Here is a 23,339-nt window from a genome sequence, read left to right on the forward strand (position 1 = left end):
TTGAAAAATGCTTGTGGTAACTCTATCACTCACCAAAAGTTATCGCCTACACCTAATACACTATTTAATGTGCTGAAATTCTCATACTTTCCTAGAACTGAAACACCATCAACCAAATATTTCCAAACGAAACATCAATGCAAACTTTTTTTTAAAGTGAATCATGGAAAACTATTTTTATCGTTTAAACAACGTCGCGGCAAATGGGTTTAACATACAAATGATAATGGTTTTTCTTAAAAAAATACCTTTCGGAAGAATAAGCATAGTCCTGATCGGCTCCCAGTCCAGAATCAGTGTGTTCATGTGACACATGAACATCATGTGAAACTCTCAGTGCGGACCCATCCAGAGGACTTAGGCTAGATCCTGACGGCGATACAAAATCTCCCATACTCAGACTGGACATCATCCTGACGTGCATATTTTTACATTTAAACAAATTTCTATATACATATATAAATAGATGGCTTTGTATAAGTCAACTACCTAACCAAGCTTGCGTTCCTCTCACAGTCTCTTGAGCTGACTGTGCTTACTGATCTTATCGACCCATTGAGGATTTGGTCCATTTTGTGGTTTTCTGGTAAATAAATTCTGTGGAATGGAATTTATAAAAGGAGAAATATTCATCATATTTTTATTGAATTAACCCAAATATTTTACCCTCGAATACGATCTACTCTATCTTTCGCATGGTTTTCATGAACTTTAATAGAACTATCACATGAGTTTCTCGGTTTTGTTGATTGCGTTTCCACAACAGTGTAAGGAATTTCACGCAATTGATCCTCAGTCATGCCAGCCGTTTCCACCAAACCAAATTGCAGATGTTTTGCTAGTTCACTTGACCATATTCGTGATCGTCCTTCGGGTGACCGTGAACGTGATCTAAATCAAGCGGAATTTGCATTAAAAATAGTAGCTCATCATGACGATTGAAACCAAGATAGCAAATACCTATTCTTTTTATGTCGGCGACCCTTGTGACTTCCATTATAATCGTTTTCGCTTTTGATGCTAGAATTTAGCCCAGAACCGTCTGTTCGTCGATGCTGCTCCCCATCACGCCATTGATGTTGGTTTGAGTCCAGCAATTCTATTGAACCGGTTGACTTTCGATGTCCCGAAAAACTACGTCGGCTACCTTCATTTTCGGAGCCAGATTCAGTACGACGATGACGAGAACGATGACGTCGCTTTCGATGTGAGTTATGTGAACGTGCTGAACTACGGGATAATTCACTTTCGTTGTCGGATGTGCGACGATTTCGGTGACGCTGCCTACCAATTTATTCGTTTTTTTTTTAAATTTTAAATCATCAAAATTGTGATTGTTGTTAAAAATATAATGAGATCATATGTCAAACCTTTTACACGCTTTTGAATCATTTGACGAGTGACTATCCACTGAACTAGACCGTACACGATGTGTTGGAACATTGGAGCTCTTTCGAGAAGATGCTGACCGTACTGATCTTGGACTCGAATTCACACCAAACAATCCTTTTTGTTGAGATCGCGACCAAGGTGCACTTCGCGTGCTTCGTGGCGAATCCGGCGCACTTGTATTACCATAGATTGGGTACTTTCTAATTGACAAGCTATTTGGTATATTGCACGTTCGATATGGGCTTTCAAAACTGAGTTTCACAAATACGAAAATAAAATATTAGATCGAATTATAGTAATTGAGTTAATCACTGAAGTATTGACAGCAAAATTGAAATTTAATATGACGAAATATTATTGCATGTAGCCAGTGTTTGGCGAAATAAATAATCAGAGATGATTTTTGTTCCTTTTCAGCACATGAACTGGTGCCGTAAAGTCATTCTAAATTACTCAATTATTTTAGATAATGCTACTTTTTAACTCTACAATTTTTGAAGTGACAACGATTCAATTGCTTCAATTTGCTTAATTCGATAACCGAATACTACGAGCAAGTACTCAACTGAAAAATCCAAAACACATCGTATCGAGTAAATGCCAACCTTTTCTCTCATTTCAAACTATTTCGAAGTGAAGAAGAAAAGGAAAAATTTGCATCTTTCCACTGCCGGGAGTCGAACCACGGACCTTCTCATTGCCGGTCAGATACTCTATCCATTGAGCTACAGCATCCCCGATACGAGCATTATTACATTATCAAAAAATCATCTCTGATTTGATCACCTTACAAGGTAAAATTTTCTCCGAAACTGATAAGAGAAAAGACTTGATGTCTTCGGCTAGAGAGATGAAGTATCGTCCAAACTCTATGTAAATTGACAGTTCTCTTTCATAAGTGAGAGATGCAGCGCCGCTTTATTGCAACTAAAATTAGGTTGATGTCAACATAGCAGTTTCCAACAAATACCGACACTCACCAATACTCACCAACACCTATTACTATGCTAATAATTCATAAGCTAGACCTCCCATCGCGTCCGGAAACGTCCGGAATTTCGTGAAATTCTGGATATTTTGGCATGATCCGGTTTTCTCTAGCGATTTCCGGATATTTTCAAATTTTGAGAAAACGTATCATCCCTATGTAAACCGATACACAGTTTCTTATAATACTGCTTCTTCTTCTTCACACTGTCGTACACAATGGGCGCGGCCATATTGAAAATGTATACAGTGTATTGAGTGCCATTTGTGAACATTATAACCAATATGGCGACTTACATGTATAGATGTGTTAGTTAAGAAGAAGAAGCAGTCACACTGAACCGTTCGCATACGGACGAAACGTATTAAATTGTTCTACATTTCAACACAATTCCATTTAAAATTTTATCAAAGATATTTAGAAAATGAGAAGTTGTCGATATCTTTTTCTATTATTATTCCATTTGTTCAAAATTTAGATGTGGTTCACATACAACACGATATTATGGCATATTCAACAGAGTGCCTCGTTTTTGGCGATTTCCTTTTTTTTTATTATGGTGTCAATGTGTTTTTTTGCTTTTATTATAAATAAACAATGTCAACTACACTTTGCTGCTATGCAAAATATATACTAACTGTTATGTCTGGCAACACCTTGATTCAGAGAACGAAATACAGACTGAATGTTGTTATTTAACCCTCTAGTTCGTAAGACCACCAAAAGACGGGGTGCACAAAATGGCCCATAATTTGCGTACCATGTTATGGATGGTCGAAAATATGGTAGCGTTGCATTGGATAGGCCTTTAGATTCAAATTGATATATAAATTTTATAATATATGTCAAGCCGGGGCCGAGTTATGGGCCCTCAAAAGTGAAATTTTGTGCAATTTTGAGAAAAAATCATTTTCTGAATTCACATTTCTTTCGGGTAAGCTCTAAATACTTTAAAAACAATATTCTGCAGGTAAATTAGGAGGTATTCATTTGATTTTGATCATTATTGCATCATTTTTATATTTGGTTACAATTTGGGGCCTCAATATAACGGGCCCGCCAAAAGGCGGTCTTGCGAGTACAGGAAAGAAAAAATTCACACTTCGCAAGACCGCCTTTTGGCGGTTTTCATAATATTTCTTCACTCCGAATTGAAATATGTAGATCAAAAGTACCACTTCTAACATACCGTTGGAAAGGGTACATCCGAGACTATCGTCTGGGATATTTTCATTAAATTCCAGTGTAGGGTTGCCCAGAAATAGGTCTAGAAAATTGAGTCTTTCTCAGTTTTCCTCATTCTGACTTCAAATAGGTACACTAGAGGTACCTTTCACAAGATAAATTGGCCCACATGCTATATTGCCGCTGAAATAAGGATAACTAGGACTATAATCAGGGAGATTTTCAATACAATTAAGCATAGGGTTGCTAGAGAATAGGTTCTGAACTGTGAATTCTTCCAATTCCTTTTCATTCTTAATTCAAATATATACACTAGAAGTACCCCTCAAAGAAATGTTGGCCTATATGTTATATACCAGCGGAGATAGGATACTCAGAGTTATGATCTGGCAAAGTTTTATTGTATTTCAACGTGAAGTTTTATTGTTATGTTGTCTAGAAGTTGAAATTACATTGAAAACAGGAAAAATACAAAAATATCCCCTTTAGTGAGAACTGTAGTTAGCGCGCAAGACCGCCTTTTGGCGAGCTGAAGGAAAGCGTAAATACACGCAAGACTTTTGGCGGGGTGTAATTTTCCGAGTTTTCCAGCTAAAGAAAAACTGTATCGAGCTTTTCATTATTTTTTTTGTCATTTTTGGCTCAAAATTAGCCTAGAATAAAATTCCCATCTCTGTAAAAAAAAAATGGTGCAGTAGAGGGTTAACTTAATTTTCTTTCATGTTTTTCTTATTTATTTTATGGCACTTCAATTTTGTCCAACTATTTCGTATAATACCACATTTATCATATTTTCCAATCCTTATTTTTCAATATTTAAAGAAATCCGGATTTTTCCGGATATTCTGCTCCCAAACTCCGGACATTTTTTCGAACTCCGTACGAAAATTCCGGATATTTCGTGAAAATCCAATGGGACTCCCATTATGGGAGGTCTATCATAACTTTGTTGTCCCTCAGCGACGTCGTAAATGTGAATATTAGGAGCGCTCTGTCAACGATCAAGAGTTTCAATTTTTTTTTCAAAATTTGTTATTCACTCGTTCTGTAACTTTCTGGATGACATTGCTCTGAAAATACAGAACTTTAAAACTCTCGATCTGTTACAGAGCGCTCATAATTCACATTTACGGCGTTGCTGAGAGATGACAATGTTATAAATTAATTTCATATTGGGTCTGGGAATTAGTTCTGTCGATTTTTTTAAATTTTCAAACATTTATTTGAATACCAAAATGAAATTACATTTCAATCAAAATATTGTCCATCGGAAGCGATGACCTTCTGCCACAATGTGGGCAATTGACGGATGCCTGCCTTAAAAAATTCCTCATCTTTTGAGGCTATAAATGCATCGAGCCAATTTTGGATTTCTTCAACTGAAGAGAACCGCTCTCCGTCCATATGGTTTTGCATCGATCGAAACAAATGGTAGTCGGAAGGAGCCAGGTCTGGGCTATACGGGGCGTGAGCCAAAACTTCCCATCCGCTATTTTCCAAGTAGTTTTTGACCAATTTCTCAATGTGTGGCCGAGCATTGTCATGTAGGAAAATCAATGTCTCTTTTCTGGTCTCCCATTTCGTGCGTTTTTCTTTGATTGCTTGTTTCAAACGTATCAATTGTTGTCGGTAGAAAGGCCCATCGATGGTTTGACCACTTCTCAGCAGCTCATAATACACCACTCCCTCCTCATCCCACCAAATAGACAGCATTACCTTGTCGCCGTGAATTTCTTGTTTTGGCTGTGATGTTGCTGGTTGGCCGGGCTTAACATACGATGCTTTGCGCTTGGGGTTATCGTAATGAATCCATTTTTCGTCACCAGTGACAATTCGATACAGAAAACCTCTTTTTTGTGCCTTGCGAGCAGCATTTCGCAAGTCACTAAACGCCTTTCAGCTTGCGCTGGCGTCAATTCATGTGGTACCCAATTTGACAACTTGCGAATGAAACCAAGGGCCCTTAAACGATATCCAACAGTGCTTCGGTCAACATTCAATGCTCTGGCAAGCTCATCTTGAGTTTGACTCGAATCTTCATCGAGCAATGCCTCCAATTCCGCATCTTCAAACTTTTTTGGCTGGCCGGGACGTTCCTTGTCTTCCGTGCTAAAATCACCACTTTTGAACCGTGAAAACCACCGTTCACATGTACGTTCCGATGGAGCATGCTCACCATAGGCTTCCACCAACATTCGATGCGCTTCAGCCGCAGTTTTCTTCAAATGAAAGCAAAAAATTAATGCTTGCGGGAAATGTTGCTTTTTCGGTACAAAATTTGACATATTTAAGGCGCAAAAAAAAATGTTTATCCAAACTTCGATGAAATGATAGATGATAATTTTTGTAGTTTGACACTAGACCACTCATGTGAAAAAGAAAAAAGTATTGCCCGATACAACCATGCAAAGTTACGCCATCTTTTGAAAAATCGACACGATTAATTCCCAGACCCAATAGTAATAGGTGTTGCTCACTGAAAAGTCATATTGCGATTTGTGTGACATCTATTGGTAATTTGACAGTTTACCACCATTACTATGACAGGCATAGTATGTATTTATAATCTACTTACTTTGCCGCGCTAAATTACCACCAATACTACTTTGTGACATAGTAATATTGCTCAGCATAGTAAATACAATGCAAACACATACTATGCCTGTCATAATGGTGGTAACCTGCCAAATTACCAATAGTTCTCGTACAAATTTTAAAACCATTTGTGAGTGGTGAGTAATACTCACTGAGTATTGGTTAGGGTTGGTAACTTGACAGTGCCTTAATCTTAGTTTCAATAAAGCGGCGCTGCCGTCGCATTGACTGACATATAATTGCTAAGTTTCATCCTTTTGTCTTCGGCATAGTTGTAACACCCAAAATCCCTTATAACTTTGTTGTAGATGACTAATATGGTATTATTTTCACACTGTTTTAAACGTAAAAAAGTGTGAATAAAATATAGTACTACTACAACTGCTAATTATACTCAGGATGATTTAAATAAAAAATTTACGCTTGAGCTGGTTGCGGAATCGAAATGGACATTATTTCTTGTTTGTTGGCAGCTCGTTTTTGTGTATTATTTCGGTTATCCAAAGCATCATCAAAACAGCGTCGGGGCTGGCGACGCGACGGAGTTCGTTTGAATATCGGTGGTGGTCTACCTTGTACCTCTCTTACTGTCTGCTTTTCCGTGCGACCACTGAAAATGTCATTTTAAATTAAAATTGTTTTATTTTCTAACATATTCCCATTACATTTTTGCTGAAAATTTATTTTTATCAGAAGGTTTCTATTTTATCAGAAGAGATGTCTCTTTGCGTTAGCAGCAACGGCAGCCGCACTCGTTCCGACGAAGCAAGGCGAAAGAAGAACAAGGGGAAATACATCGCGCATACACATCGTCGTTAAAATATCACAGTAGTCATCGGCTCCCGTTTTCACGACGATGTGTATGCGCGCTGTATCTCCCCGCTGTGTGGATGCACGTTCTTCTTTCGCCTTGCTTTCGCGTTGCTGCTGACGCAACATCTCGATGTCTGAAATATTGTTCCGATGCCATCCATGATTTTTGCATTGTTTGACCTAAAATCGGATTTTTACACACAGAGAAATACAGCGCAATCTGCTATTAAAAAATCCAATAGTAGTCGCATCAATAACTATTCACTGTAGTAGCAATGTGTTTTATTAAATTCCACTGTAGTGTTGCAAGTTGCAACACGTTGGCATGAAGCAAAATTCTTTCTATTTTATATTGAAATTAATATTTTCATTCAAAACAGGTGCATTATTTTTCAGAAATGAAATAAATTGCACAGAGAAAACAGACGTTCGAAACTCCATGTAAAAATTGTGTTTTGGTGTCTTACAACGCTTGTTGCAAAAAACACGACTGATGTTTGTTGTTTTAGATGTAATTTGAGTGCGTTTGCCGGTTGTTGCACTACTACTATAGTTGTATTCTATAGATTGAAAAATCTTATAGGTTTTTCGCAACAAGTGTTGCAAAACATCGAAACACATTTTTACATGGTGTTTCTAGAGTCTGTTCTCTGTGTGTTTAATTCATTAGAACAAACGACAAAAATCCAGTTTTTTTTATTACTACATGCAAAAAAACTTGTTGGACGCTCGGAATAAATTTATGCCCTAAATGTCAAATCAGTACAATTGAGACATATAGAAGTGAATCAGTTTTGGGACTTGTTTGTAAATTTCAGCTAATATATCGACAGGAATAAGTTTTACAAAAATCTGTGACACTCATTTTTGTTCAGTTTTTGACGAGGAATCGAGTGGCAGTTTCAGTTTTCATTTCTGATTACCCGTTTTAAAAAATTGACCTAGTTGAAAAAAGTAATAGGTAATATACTTTCACTTCAATCAGGAGAAGAAAAGTTTGTCGTGTTATAACAAACTAAAGACAATTACTTAACCCTAGTCCACACTCCTTTTCTGAAACCACATTCCACACCCCTCGGATCTGGCCAGACCCGTATGCATTTACATGCATTTGTATGGTATTAAGTGATGCATGCCGGCTCAATTTTAACGGAACTGATAAGAGATAAGTGATATATGTCTTCAGCAAAGTTGTCGAACAGGTGAAGCACTATAATTTTTCCAAAGACAATATCTTCTTATCTCTTATCAGTTCCGCGAAAAGTGATAAGAAAAAATCGCGTTTTTTCGCGAAACTGATAAGAGATAACGGCTTGGTATCTTCGGTCAAGTTGTAATATTCAAGGTCCCTTACAAATTTTCTCAGGGCAGATATCGCTTATCTCTTATCAGTTACGCAAAATATGCAGATAACCTCAAAAAAGCCGCGAGATAAATGCGTTTTTCCTTATCGTTTTTCATGTAACTGATAAGAGATAAGGGATATGTGTTTTCAGCAAATTTGTAAGGCAGGTTGAGTTCTATAATTTTATTCATGATACAATTCAATATCTGTTATCAGTTACGCGTAAAATCGCGAAAAACGCGAGTTATCATTTTTTTATCATTCATCATTTTTCGCGAAACTGATAAGAGATAAGGAGATAGTATCTTCACAAAAAGTATGGGACTTGACCTGTTCTACAACTTTGCTGCAGACATATATCACTTATCTCTTATCAGCTCCGTGAATAATGAAAATGGGAATTTTCGCGATTTTTTGCGTTTTTCGCGTATTCCGCGGAACTGATTAGTGGTAAATGATAACTGTCTTGAGGAAAATAAACAAGGTAATGTTAGAGAGGTAAAAAACCACATAGAATTATCAAAACACAGTATATTCCATATGTTTCCATACAAAATATATAGGGGTCTGGCCAGACCCGAGGAGTGTGGAATAGGGTGTAGTTTTTGTAAATCCTTTTTTCGCCCTTTTTTTGTTCTGTAAGGATAATGTTTTATTTCATAAATCGGTAGCCAATAAAATTTTAGGAGGCTACCCGAGAGCACAAGTCGCTAGCTTAACTAGAAATATGTTCAATTAACGCTTGAAAACGAAATATGTCTGGCCAGACCCAGGGGTGTGGATAAGGGTTAAACTCTCAAGCCTAACCGTCTTGTTTTCTATTTATTCTTCGCTTTCGATGAAATGTCGGATAGGAAAATTTTATCAAATAAGTTTTCGCAAATTCATTACGATTGACATACCTGTATCGAAAACGAGATCCAAGGGAAAACATTTCGCTGTCATGAGATTGGATTGGTGACACACGAACTAGTCGAAAAAAGGCGTGATGCTCTACACAGCAACGCCATAAATGTCTACAAGCTGATTTACGTGGGGTTTCAAAGCCATACGTACTTATTTCGTTCTGGTTCATTAGTAAGTAGGAGTGTTGGGAGAGGATGATCCATAATTACATCGAGTACAAACGATGAAATAGTTAGCGTGTTGAAAATGACGAAAAAAAAATTAAAAAAAAACATTTAAATAATTCTCAAGGCGACAAAGATGGCAATGCTGATGACGTAATCTAACGTCTTAATCTTTCGTTACGACAAGGCCGTTACGATAGTGTTGACCGTCGAATACTTTCGAACGCTTGATCGACCGTTCGAAAACATGGAAAACTCCAAGAGAAACTAATCAATTTACGATTCGGCGTAACATCATAGATTAAATTAAGTTTAATACTATTTGTATTACAAATTTTGTAATACAAATAATATATGTATTTAACCTAAGTTTAATTACTCCGAAGCTACACCCTTTGTCCAGTATATCTTTAACTTAATATATAGATGGCGTTGCTTATTGATATTTCAAATTCAAGCTGTTCAATTTATTCCACACCGTGTAGAATGAATTAAACTACTTGAACTTGGCATCATTTTAGCGTTGAGTAATTTGATTGGTTTCTGTTGGGAAGTTGTTTTGTTCGTTCTTTCGAAAATTTGATATTTTTTTGTTCGTTCGTTCGGAAGTTATGGCTTGTTTGACCGTCCGTTTTTTTTTACATTTAAAATACATAGGAAGCAAAATATATTTTGAATCCTTTGGGCAAGACTGAAACTTTCAGTCTGAAAGTAGAGTGTGTTTCAATGACTTTGGCATGAAAGATCCTACAACTTTGCCGAAGACATTAAATTATTTTCTCCTATCAGTTTCGAGAAAAAAGCAAAAAATCGCGATAAACCGCCAAAAATGATTGTGACGATTGCGAAGTTAAAATAAGTCTCCACTTTCATGACAAAGTCAGTAAAATATGTTGTTCCTTCAATCTTACCCAAAGAATTCAAAATATATTTTGAATGTATATATGTAATAAAACCAAACGATTGAACAAGCTATAATTTCCGAACGAACGAACGAACGAACGAACATGCAATTTTTGTTTTAAATCATGTCGAACGAACGAACGTTCGAAGCCAACACTACGTTACGATAATAGTTTAAGAGTAAAAAGGACATTCGAGTTAATTATGGAGATATGAACTAAAAGCTTTGCGAATAGAAAAAATTCCGGAGAAATCACACACATTAAATCACGCCTCAGCACATTATAGTCTTTGTGAAACACAATAAAGTTCATTATTTAGAATTTATTTGCTCTTAAACTTACGTTTTTGTCGCAGACACGCAACATAAAGTAGCGTCCTTTGAAGTAAACCTTCGTTATTCGTGGCCAATAGTAATAAGCGACGGTAGTTTTATCGCGCAGCACAACAATTCCGCTAGGTGTCAAGCCAAGAAAATATTCAATACTATCTTCTCCCTGTAACGAACATTGCAAATGAATGGGAAAAAAAGCAATCGAGACGAAAATACGAAAAGGGAAGTAAACCAACGCAAACAGTCATGGACAAAATTTCCGATCGAATAAATGTGCTGATTAGTGCTAATTAGTGCCAAATAGAGTAAACTAAGTGCCCAAAAACATTTCCAATGGATATAATGTAATTTATCAGTTTTTTCTTGAATCTGGGTACAGAAGCGGGATTTTCGAAATCAGAGGTTGGTTGCAGATAAATTTATTTATATAAATTTCAAATATCAAATAAATTTATCCGATATTTTTCATGCGTTGTATTGTTCTGACGCATTCGTAGTACATAAACGAAACATCGACTGTTGTATTGGCAGCCAGCTATTCATCGCATGGGCGAGTTACAAAGACGATATGCATTGAAAGCAATTTGAGTGCATTTTCGACACATATTGTTTGACGACTGCAAACTAAGCAAAAACTGAGCTAAAAACGAATTGGTTTTCAGCGCTGTCGTTTAGTTGATCATTTGAATTAAGTTTCAGTTGCAATATGACTCTCGAATCATGGGGAGTACACGGATCGATTGATAGCCCGCGCAAAGCAATTAATTGGCACTAATAATATATTCGAAGTTCAGTCCAAAGACAGTGATGTAACCATTTCCTGTAAATCGTGCCAAACTAAATTCAAAGTCGATTCGGTCCATTTGAACACGCAATTCCAGTAACATTTGCGTACCGAGAAACACAAAAAATCGAGTGTTTCAAATGTTTTACAACCATCGATTGCAAGCGCGTTTGCAGGTGCAAGTGCAAACGACGCAAAAATGGACGCTTTAGCTGTGAAACTCACGAAGACATTTCTTGAGGCTGGAATCCCGATATGGAAATTGCGACACCCGAGCATGCGAAAATTCTTTTTGGAAGAATACAAGGAAGTTTTGCCGAGCGTCAACACACTCTACAACAAAGTTGATTTAATTTACCAAAGCACCATGCAAAAGATCAAAGCGTACATCGATGAACACCCAATCTATTTTATTGTCGATGAAACTACAGATGCTTGTAAACGTTCTGTATAGAATGTTTTGGTTGGGAAAATTGACGAAACTTTTTCAGAGCCAGTGCTATTCAGTACGATTTTTTTGGAACAAAAAAACAATACTACAGTTTAACAAGCCGTCAATCAAGCGTGTATGACACTTTACGGTGTGGTATACCTTATCAAAAATTTTGGTTTTTAATATCGGACCAAGCAGCATACATGTTGAAAGCTGGCAAAGGATTGAAGCAATTGTTTCCCAATTTGAAGCATGTTACTTGCTTGATACATGAATTGAACAGAGTATGTGAATTTATCAAGGACAATAATGACGACGTCAACAAATTGATTGCCAGCATGAAAGCCACACTTGTGAAATCAAATCATCATCGTCAAATATTTCGTAAAACATGCAATTTGCCATTGCCTCCGGATGTTATCGAAATACGCTGGAACAGCTGGTTAAACGCTGCATTCTATTATGGAGAAAATTTTTCTGCCATCAAATCATTTGCTTACACTTTGAGCAGTAAAAATTCGAAAGCAGTCACGAAATTAAAGAAGGCAGTAGCGAATAAAAATATCAACACAACGCTGTATGAAGTGAACAAATACAAATTCTTGACTGAAGCTATAACTCACTTGCAAACACATGGGTTGACAGTACCGGAGCAAATGGAAATTCTCACATCGGTCCAGAATAAACTGAGCGGCGCGTATTCGAAGAAGCTGGAGAGAGTTTTGGAGAAAAATCCGGATATGGATTTTTTCACGAAAATGCCGGCGGACCAGAAGATAAAATGTGGATATGTGCCAATGGTATCAATCTACGTTGAACAGTCATTTTCAACATACAAGTATATTTTGTCCGATAGACGTCAATCCTTAACTGAATCGAATATCGCTAAATTGAATGTAATTCAATTCAATCATTTCGTTGATGACTCAAATGACAATTAATGTTCAGTTTTTTTTTGCATTCTTGAATAAATTTTGCCAGAACATCTAACAATTTTTCGTTTTAATCAGTTGAATTTAACAATTTTTTCAGATTTTCTTTAACAATTTCTTTAATAATTTTCAGGTTTTTTTCTTAACAATTTAACAACAATTTTCAGCGATTTCACTTAACAATTTTTGGAGGCACTAGTTATAATGACATTTTAATGTTTTGGCTTTAAACATTTGATGCTGTCTACACACTATTGAGTAGAAATATTTTGATTAAATGAGACAGTACATACCAAAACTGGGTGCAGGTCGACGCCATACATATCATTCCATTTGACTTTATCCAAATAATTTAGTTCAGCGGCTGCCGGTGACATTCCTCGTAGCTGCTGATGAAGCTCTGTAACTCGAATTTCCAGTTCTTTCGATTGATTGGCAACAAGGCGGAATTCTGAAACATATCCAGGGGAATGTCGACGCTTGTCATAATCACCTAACTCAGCTAAAAAATTACGAAAACAAGAAGAAGTTGGACATGAAAATACTTGAAATGGAATCGTATTTGAAAAGAGAACGAACGGAAACAAAGACAAAAAATAATCACTCAGAAAAACACATATGACAATATAAACAAGTATTATTTGACGTTTGGAATATGGCTAGTTTATACAACTTTTTTTTTTATTCTTCTATAACCTTTACAACTTTTTCGGTAATATCGTATTGCAATCCGTAAAATATTCTTAAGTAGCTTTGGAACAAAATTCATAGCCCAATATTTGATTGTAAATAGTAATATTCACACGTGAATTTGTTTTCATGCAAAAAAATTATGTATCACTTCTACTGAAATTTTTTTTACGGGGCGATTCAAATTGAACATTTTTCGTGGGGCACTCTTTCATACAATACTTTTCGTTGACGTCACTCGTATTTATCACATAGTGCAAATTAAGTGATAAGGAGCGCGAATTTCGATGTGGCGATAACATCAATGGATGTAATGATGTCATCAATAAAATTTCATCACCAACTTTTTTAGGTAATGTGACTGCCCCCCGCCATGTTGGAAAATTGTTGTTCTGAGATCATTTTCGTGAAATTTGGAGTTTGTGCTGACGCTATGCAAAACTTCAGAGTTTGTGCTTCAACTGGTTGCGAGGGCTCCCCCTCCCCAGCCGGTCAAGGTCTGGAAACCGGTGGCCTGTTTACGTAAACAATTTGTGCATGGCATTTAAAAATTTGTGCATGCATTTGCAAGGCCCAAAAAAGTCGAAAAATGTGCAAATTTTGATTCTACTTTCTGTGGTGAATTTGATGTAAATGCCATTTTCACCATTCGACGGGGCAGCATTTTTTCGCATGTTCGAATATGCAATTATTTTGTGCATAATGAATATGCCTTCGGATTTGCGTTATGTGGTCAAATAATGCCAGACCAGATTTTCGCAGAATATGGGTGTGGTGAATATAAGTCAACTATGAAAAATATTGCTTTTACATGGAACACACCGGTTCCAATATTTTGTGCGTAATTTGTGCATGCTATTTCAGCCGGTCCCTGAATTTGTGCACACCATCAGAGCCCTGTATCGACCCAAAATGGCATTAGTTGTAAATCCTTAATCTGAGTTTGCCGATGCCATGGAAGTTTAGAAGCGGTTAGAAATAGAATAGTTTTCAGTAAAAATAAATACAAAACCTATAAATTGTGAATATAATTTTGATACCAATCGCTTTTTCTTTTTGACTGTCACATTCATTATTGATAAACAATTTTACAATTATTGTAAAATTGTAAATGAAATTTTACAATTATTGTAGAATTGTAAATACAATTTTACAACGAATTGTATTTACAATTACAATTACAATTTACAAAAATTGAAACAGTACTGTGCAACAGGCCCCTGGTGTCAATAGTATTATTATCTTTATTTAGATTTATTGCGTTATACTTACATTGTACGATGTAGGCTCCCAACTCTGCTGCCAATTCGAATGAAATAGGTAAACGGCCCTGCAGGATATCTTGTTTAACTTGAAGAAATAATTGATAGCTGAATATGGAACGAAAGGAAGAAACAAAGAAAGAAGGGAGGAGACGATGTGAAACAAGAAAATGACAGGGACTGGTTCGTACCTAGAACTATGCAAAATAAATATGCCAAATATAGACGCATACGGTTGTCGAGCAATGATCGTGTACAGTGGCCTCTCAGAAATCTGAATCTTCCAGAAAACTGAAGCAAATTTCGGCTTCCATAACCGTTCTGAAATCTTAAGTTTTTCTTAAGATTTCTGAATGATATTTTTATTTCATGTAAATTCAATTGTGTGATCAAAAAGCATTTTTCAAAAACCCAAAAATAAACTAAACTTCACACTCAATATTATAGCGACATCTATTATTAAAATAGCTTGTAGTAAACGCATTCATAGCATTTCACGGTAGTTGCGATGTTACCTATTAAATTCCCCTGTTGTATGTAGTTAACAAGTGTCAAACATGAATGTGTCAGTACTACAAGGGAACTTAATAGGAAACATCGCAACTACAGGGAAATGCTATAAATGCATTTACTAAAAGCTATTTTAATAATAGATGTCGCTATAATATTGAGTGTGTTGACAATTTCCTTACTCCGAAGTGATTATTATATTTCGGCCAATAACAATTTTATCAGAGAAATTTGATTTAGATTTATTTATGTATTTTGGACAAATTGGTGAATATTATAAATAAAAGAATAAATGAATAGATTACCGAAATATATGTGGTGTTTTTCCTCCATTATTATTTGATCATGTAGAATTATTTATCTAATTTCTTTTGTAGTGCGATTACGGTACAAATTTTGCAATGTCATAAATCGCATCGTCGTATTGATTCAACTAAATATACATGTCCGTCGCTTGAAAACCCTTGAGTACAGTTCAAGTGAATTTGAATAGTGGTAAATAATGTGCGTTTTTGATGTTTACTTCTATTTTAATGCATTATAATCGGAAATTTGTACAGAAAACTACAAAACTTAAAAGCCCGAAAAACGAACTACCCAAGATTTTTGAGAGAGCATTGTATTGCGAGACGCATGCGTAAGTGTGTATGTGAATATAGTACACAACGAACATATCGATGGTTCTATTAATACTTTCGCCGCTCGACAACCGTATGTGCCTATGCTTGGCATATTTATACAGTATAGAATATCCCTACAAGAATTTTACGAAAACGTTTACGCAAACATATCGCCAACCTTCCGCATAAATTGTCACAAAATGCATGAACTGCGATCAACTTCATTCGAATTCAGTTTGTTGTAATTTTAAAGGCTGCAATGGCTGATTATTCTCCTTAATAATTATTTGAAATAAGTTTTTATTTCTTATTAGCAACGATGAGCAACATGAAAAGTTTAAATAAAACCATTTGAAATTATGTTTTCAATGTGATGAAGTTGGATTCGATTCGAATTTACACACATAGAAAAGAGCAGGGTATGTCTGCACGTAGATTTATTCAAATAAATTGATAATATCAAATAAATTTATCCGATATTGTTCATGCGTTGCGTTGTTGTAACGCATCTGCAGTACAAAGTTCATATCCCCTTCCGGATTTGCCAACTCAAATTTGGGAGTGTTCCGAGCGGAATTCGGCAAAAATAATGCGATTTAGCATTCCAATGGGATGCCTACTGTAGGACCTCACTTCCAGAATACATTGGACCAGGTCGGGACCACCTGCTCCACAATTTTCACTTTCAGCTCAGCCAATATTTTATGAACGCTATTTTTAAATATAAGCCGAATACAAAACTAGTAAAAACTTCTGAAATATTGCCCCTTGCAATGTATTCTCACTAGGAATAATCTTATCGTCCATATTTGTGTTATTTTCAATCTAGACTCATTTGAGAAGTAGGTTGCGTATGGGATTCATAGAGGCGCCATCTGTTTCCGTGCTTTTGGATTCTTGTGTATTCCATTGACTTCAATGATATATTTGGGAAAGATAGTGACGCCACGCTGTATTCTCATGCTTTATTCGTAAAGTTTTAGAAGAAAGTTCATACGCTGACATCAATGTATTTGGATTGGCTGTATGGTCCCATTGGTTATTATCATTTTAATAATAAAAAAAACCATTTGCCATCAAAAGCATAACCAAGTATATTTCAGCATAAACTGGGAGTTTTCCTTCTCCAGATGAATCAAGTGCAGTAATTAATTTTGGTCTATTTATTCGCTTATTTTGATTCTTTACGACGCATGAAGGTGATCTGAAGGAAATGAAATGCCGGTCCAGTGCTTGAAACTGTGCATTTTGGCAAATTCGCAAACGAGAAAATTAAATATAGTCGTACACAGTGTCTGTAGCAACATAATTGATGTGTCGGACCATGGCGATTTAAGCTCGAGCATTCATTCTGAAAATCATTCAGGCCCCCCGGTGTTTCATTGCATGGTTCGTTGATTTCAAATTTTGCTTGAATAATATATTAGATATGAATGCACAAAGTTGCGAACAGAGAACTTAACGAAATTATATGAAGATTGATAGCGTTCGGGTATATACATATAAATGAAGCAGTTACAAATTATAGTTGTTGACTGATATCAATAACTCGAGGTGCAGATAGAAAAAAAAAGTATTTTTCCCTTTTCTTGTTCACTTGTACCAATTTATCCATTATTATATTCATGCTCTGGTTCATAGCCTAAGCGAGAGATAATTGTTAATTGTTAATTGCGTCCCGGTAGCATCAATCAGTAGCTGTCAAACGAACAGCGCCACACATTTTGGCGGCAATATTTGACACTCAGACCCTTTTTTCCCAAATATGGCGAGATTGGATAATCGTATAATAGTTTACAATTTAATTCGAGCGTATTAGCGGTAAGTTTTTATTTTGAGTGCGAAAACAGCAACGCATGCATCAAAACACTTCAGTTTTGTGTTAAATTAAATCACGTCATAGTGCTGCTCCTACATCCATCCATGAAAATGTTTGTTATAATTAATAAATCTAATTGAATCCATAAAAAATACTTACCGCGTTATCTCTTCAATGAGTTTTGTTGGATCGGCTGCGTAGAACTTAACGCCAAAATATAATTCATAAACGTCTTTGGAGCTTTTTAACTGACGCGATATTCTTGTCGTTTGATCCAGCCAATGCTATTTATATTTAGACTCAATCATGTTATAAGTTATGACATAAGTAAATGAAGGTTTTTGAAAGTGTTTATTGAATTTTATTCGGGCATTTCCGCTTTAGAGATGCCCTTTTTTCGAGAAAACCAACAAGTAAAATCGTTTTTCTAGTAAAATGTATGTACTTACCGTTTGATTCTCTTCATCCAAAAAGCGTAAACCAAAATATGCTGTTTCAATCAAATTAAGTCGTGCGAAACAAACATCTGATATCGCCTGGCCCGTTAGGTTATCCTGAAAAACAGAACAAAAAGAAAAAAAACATTTAGAAAATGTGGGGAAATAGATTCAAAGCGTTTTTATGACTTTTGGGCTGGAATATCAGGAACATTTATCTTCAGTTTATAAGACGAATAAGACTTTTTATCCACGATCCGACAGCCAAAACCAAAAATACATTGATTCTTATGGTCACTGAATGTACAGAATGTGACAAGAGCGAAACTAGTGAAAATATTCATGAACTAACATGTAATCACAAAATTTATATTTCGATTGCATTGAAAAACACAAGAACAACGCCTGAAAGTAGTCAAAATTGCAAGTTTCAATCATTTAAATATGAATAAACATGTAAAGCACATACATATTTCTGTGACGCAAAAAGTCTCATGCTATCGGATCACGTTTTTATCTTGATTTTATATTCGTTTATCTTGGTTTTGACATGACCTAACCGTATCGTAGACATTTGAATGAAAAAAAAAACAAAAGAAGGCTTATTGTTGATGCGATTCGTTGTTGTAATCAATACACTGTGCAAAATAGGTGAGGCGACTGAGACTTAGCATATTAGATGTGTCAATACTACCATAGCTAAGTAAAACCCTAGGTGCGTTATGAAAGTTTAGTACCGGTTTTTATTTTATCGACCTAGGCATAAAAATCCAAGAGGTCAATTCTGAAAAATGCTCCAAATCACACAAACTGCCTAGAACGATAAAATGAAAACCAAACTAGTAGTTCTAATACTTCCAATATGCCAAGTTCCAGTCGTTTCAATTTTTTTCAAATTGTTGCACTGTGTCATCAGTGTATGCTAGCTTGATCTATGAAAGTAGATGATGTCATGCGGTGCACATGATAGCACTAATAAAAACCAACACTAATAATAGGAGCAGACTCTCAAAGGACAAAGGAGAAGTGGGGGAGAACAAGAGCAACAACCAATGTACAAACAAGGTTCAAAATAGTTAGAATTTTATTCCATTGAATTCTACTGTTCATACATACAACTTATTCCGTTTCGCAATTATTAAGCAAAATCTTTTGTTTTAATTTGTCTCTACATATGTACTTCTTATGGACATATAATATGCACAGTGGCAATCCAAAAAGATAGTCAGATTTGTTTATAATCAACAGAAAATAAACAAAACAAAACAAAAATCCCCTTAACTAATGTATTGGCAATGTTACACTAAATGGCGAACATTTGGGGTTTTGTATTTCGGCCGCCTACCGTTCAGCCGCCGAAGCAAAAACCTTTCTTTCACGAATTTCGTTGGGCCGCCAACCAAAAATAGATGCGGCCGAAAGTTATTTTCAGTCGCGGATGAATTGTATTTGGTGGGATTTTCGTTGAGCCGCGGCGGCTGAAATGTGATTTCGTTGGCGGCTGAATTGTATTTTATAGAACTTTCGTTGAGCCGCTGCATGTAGAATGCATTTGCGACCGCCAATCAAAATCACTTTGAGCCGCACGGCTAACAGGAAATATTGATGAATTACTTTCAGCCGCCGATGAAAGTAAATATCCGCAAATTACTTTTGTACTGCAAAAAATGGTACGGTGAACAACGGTGAGGTGCTCCATAGGACTAAACGAGCGCGCGACTAAAGGTCCTGTGGAACTCCTCACCGTTGTTCACCGTACCATTTTCATAGTTCAAAATAAAATAAAAGTGGGCTTTCCTGGCGATAAGATGATGGGGAAAGCGTAGACGACAGGGATGGCATGTGACACGATTTCTTGCGATTGTAAGTAAATGACGTCGAAAACCGTATTCGACGTTTTCGACGGTCGAAAACCTCGTTCATGTCAAAAACTCCTAAATATTCAAAAATACACAGTACGACTCATTAAATGATATTCTCCAGTGAAGAACCAATTAGCTGGCTAATTAGCCGCATAAGTGTATACTGGCTAACGAATGTGTAGACCAGTGAAAAAACTTCAGTAAGAACTGAACGCAATCATCTGAACTGACGTTCGTGACTGACATTTAAATCACCAGGTCAGAGTTTAAATAATAAGTTTTTGAAAAAAAATAATTCAAATTATAAAAATGACTTTTAAATTGAAAATTAATTGAAATATAATAATTTTTTTTAAAATTTGTATGATTTGAATCAGAATACGCAAATCAAAAATTATTATACTTTGAATGTACTCATTTCACACAGATAGCTGGCTAACGATTGGCTTACACCAGTTGTTGGTGTAAGCCAAGACTAAGACAATGCTGGCTAACGAAAAACCATCACTGATATTCTCTCTAGGGGAAAATATCAATTGATCGTACGCTATTATCTATGTTATTGGCTTTTCATCGCTATTCATTGGTATATCGGTGTGAATTGGTCAAATAAATTGAATATTCGTGTCAATCGTGTACATTTAATGTGAAATCAACATAAAAATATAGAACAATAGAGACCGATGTACGCCGATATCCGCCAATATGCTGATAAACACTTATTTTTGAAAAATAACAATACATCAGCGAATTCGTTTAAATTCACGTTAAAGTGCCACGTACTTTTGGTTAACACGCTGTACCTAAGCTAAATTGTGTTTAGTTCATGAAACTTGATAAAGTTTAAGTGCCGCGTACTTAAGCTAGTACTTATTTGCCGTAGTACTGGTCGATAGCTTTAAATGTTCTTTAGAATTGATGCTGATATCATCAACAACAAATAAATGACACGAGAAATGACATGATAAGTCTACTGATAAATAAGTACTTAAGTACGCGGTTCTTGAGCAATAGATTAAGTACGCGTCACCTAAATATCTCTACCAATTTTAGTACGAAATATTAGTATATCGGCGAAATATTCGCAAAAGGTCATAGAATCGTTGCAAATTATCATTATTTGTTATATTAAAGCTTATTCAAAAAAATTGATCGCAGCCCCTAGTATTCTCTGTATTCATTAAGTATGCATAATACATACGCGCATTCTCCAGCGTTATAGCTTATGGATACACTCCAAATGTAGAAGGGGAAACGTAATAAAAGAACAAGAGAAAGTAAATAAGAGCACACACACTTGGACACTTGACAGGCTGAAATGTGATGAAAGAACAAGAGTAAACGAGATGAAGGATGAATCAAGCGATAGCGGCTTAGGCATGTTTTAGTGGTCGTATGATATTTTCACAGAGAGAAAAATGTCAGATCTTTTACGTTAAATGTTTGTGTATGTATAAACGACTAACTGTTCGCAGCTTGACACATCAAAAGTGGAATCGAATTGGAATCACTCATATCAGAGCAACATTTTAAACGATGTAACGATGATGGCCAATTTTTTTCATCCGATTTATCGCGGCAAAAGTTTGAATGAGGATCAACGTAAGCAAGTTACAAGCTACGTTTTTGATAAGCTCGAAGGAGCTGAGCTTGAATCGTTACGTGAATTTTCAAAAGGCGCAGGATCGAAAAAAAAGTCAATTCACCAAAAACGTTCTGGTACTTCGCCGCCCAATTGAAAATTTCCGCATTTACTGTACAGCTTGAACGGTTATTCTCCAACTAGGCATATGTACACAATGACATTAGAAACCGACTGTCGACCGAAACATCAAAGAATCTTGTGAACACTTCGGAATCGATGATGAAGATGAAGACGGAGATGAATAAAATCAAAGATTTCAAATAAATTTAATTCATTTTTGATCCACACTAATGTTCATTTTTAGGTAAATTTAACAGAGTTCGAAAATAAACTCAAACTTTCTGTGGTTTTTTTTAATCTTTCGTATTTTAAATTTTTTTTCGCGTGAAATTGTACAAAAAAACGGTAACTACACAAAATGAAGAAAATTCAAATTCCGAAACAGCAAAACGCCGAAAAAAACACCGAAAAAAATCGCCGGATCCAAAACTCGAGAAAAAAACACAGACAAAAAAAATTCCGAATCTAAGATACCGCAAAAAAATCTCGAAAAAAAATTCCGAAAAAAAATCTCCAAATACCATAACATGTAATGATGAAAGAAAGAAATCTTTATATTGTTCCGTGTATAGTGTGGTCATAAATTGTAAAGTCATTTAAATTAGTAAATCTCAATCATTGTACAACTATATTTAAGCATGAAGAAACCAAATAAATAATAATAATAATAATAAAACCAAAAACGCAGAAAAATTAGGTCAAAGTCCCATTCCATAGAACCGGAGGGTAATACTATTGCTCGAAAATACTATTCATTCGTCACCTATATCGCCAATACCTTGCAAATGATGCACAAATATACATATTTGTTGTTGTACTGAAGCGCTAAATGCACTGATAGTTTATCAGGGCGGCGACTCCGTAGATGGCTTATTAGTAGTATTTTCTGATAGCTAGGTGGAGAGGATAGAGCAGAGGACCTTCACTCGCACGCGGTCGTTCTGCGCTATCCTCTGCACCTCTGTTGGCATTACCAATTTTATTTTATTTTATTTCGGACTGTGATAAAAATGGTACGATCAACAAGGGTAGGTCAAAAATTATCAATTATGTTCTGTGCAGTGGACGATAGTAACGTATAAATTACAAATTAATAGCTATCTTCGTACTGATTAACTGATAGCTCTTTTCACCCCAGAGTTTATGGTGAAAAGTAGTTACGAATTCTGCCGTATCTGTCATTGAATTTATTCGTTGGCGCTAGTGTAATGTCACAAACCTTTCACTGTTTTCTCCTACCACTATAAACGTCAGCGATCAACATCAACAGAGACACTATAGCACATAGCATTAAACGCACTATTGCTTCACTCTTTGTACACACTTTGACATCACTTATGCTTTGGCGCGCGTCGTACGTTTTTCAAACGTTTATGTTTGATTCAAGTATTTCACCGATTTCACCGAATTTTCTTACTCAATATCAATATATTCATTAGGGCGGGTCGATTTGTAGGGAGTGAAAAAAATCGACCAAATACCTATGATTTCCGTGTTCTATGGGTCATCCCAAGAAAATTTGCCCAAGGAACCATACCTCTATCGTTAAAATCGAGTCTGCAAGTTTTTGCGTGTAGTTATTTTTGCGCACCTATGAAGTATCACCTTCATGTTCACATCCATAATTCGAAAACTATCGATCGGATCAAATCGATTAGAA

General features: G+C 35.9%; 1 protein-coding gene across 2 annotated transcripts in view; it reads right to left on the minus strand.

The window, feature by feature from the left end:
* Positions 1-23,339, minus strand: part of LOC129575716 (band 4.1-like protein 4) — an 82,642-nt gene that overhangs the window by 21,206 nt on the left and 38,097 nt on the right. For both annotated transcript variants that reach the window (XM_055459656.1, XM_055459657.1), the window contains 12 exons: positions 18,125-18,229; positions 17,835-17,959; positions 14,737-14,834; positions 13,068-13,276; positions 10,636-10,788; positions 9,221-9,384; positions 6,582-6,770; positions 1,371-1,643; positions 961-1,284; positions 667-891; positions 490-597; positions 249-413 (listed from right to left, as the gene is read on the minus strand). In XM_055459656.1, the coding sequence (XP_055315631.1) occupies positions 249-413; positions 490-597; positions 667-891; positions 961-1,284; positions 1,371-1,643; positions 6,582-6,770; positions 9,221-9,384; positions 10,636-10,788; positions 13,068-13,276; positions 14,737-14,834; positions 17,835-17,959; positions 18,125-18,229 (2,138 nt within the window). The remainder of the gene's footprint in view (positions 1-248; positions 414-489; positions 598-666; positions 892-960; positions 1,285-1,370; positions 1,644-6,581; positions 6,771-9,220; positions 9,385-10,635; positions 10,789-13,067; positions 13,277-14,736; positions 14,835-17,834; positions 17,960-18,124; positions 18,230-23,339) is intronic.

The sequence above is a fragment of the Sitodiplosis mosellana genome, unplaced genomic scaffold (genome assembly GCF_009176505.1).
Source record: "Sitodiplosis mosellana isolate CC-2019 unplaced genomic scaffold, AAFC_SMos_1.0 Smas_scaffold_6167, whole genome shotgun sequence".
Classification (NCBI taxonomy): Eukaryota; Metazoa; Arthropoda; class Insecta; order Diptera; family Cecidomyiidae; genus Sitodiplosis; species Sitodiplosis mosellana.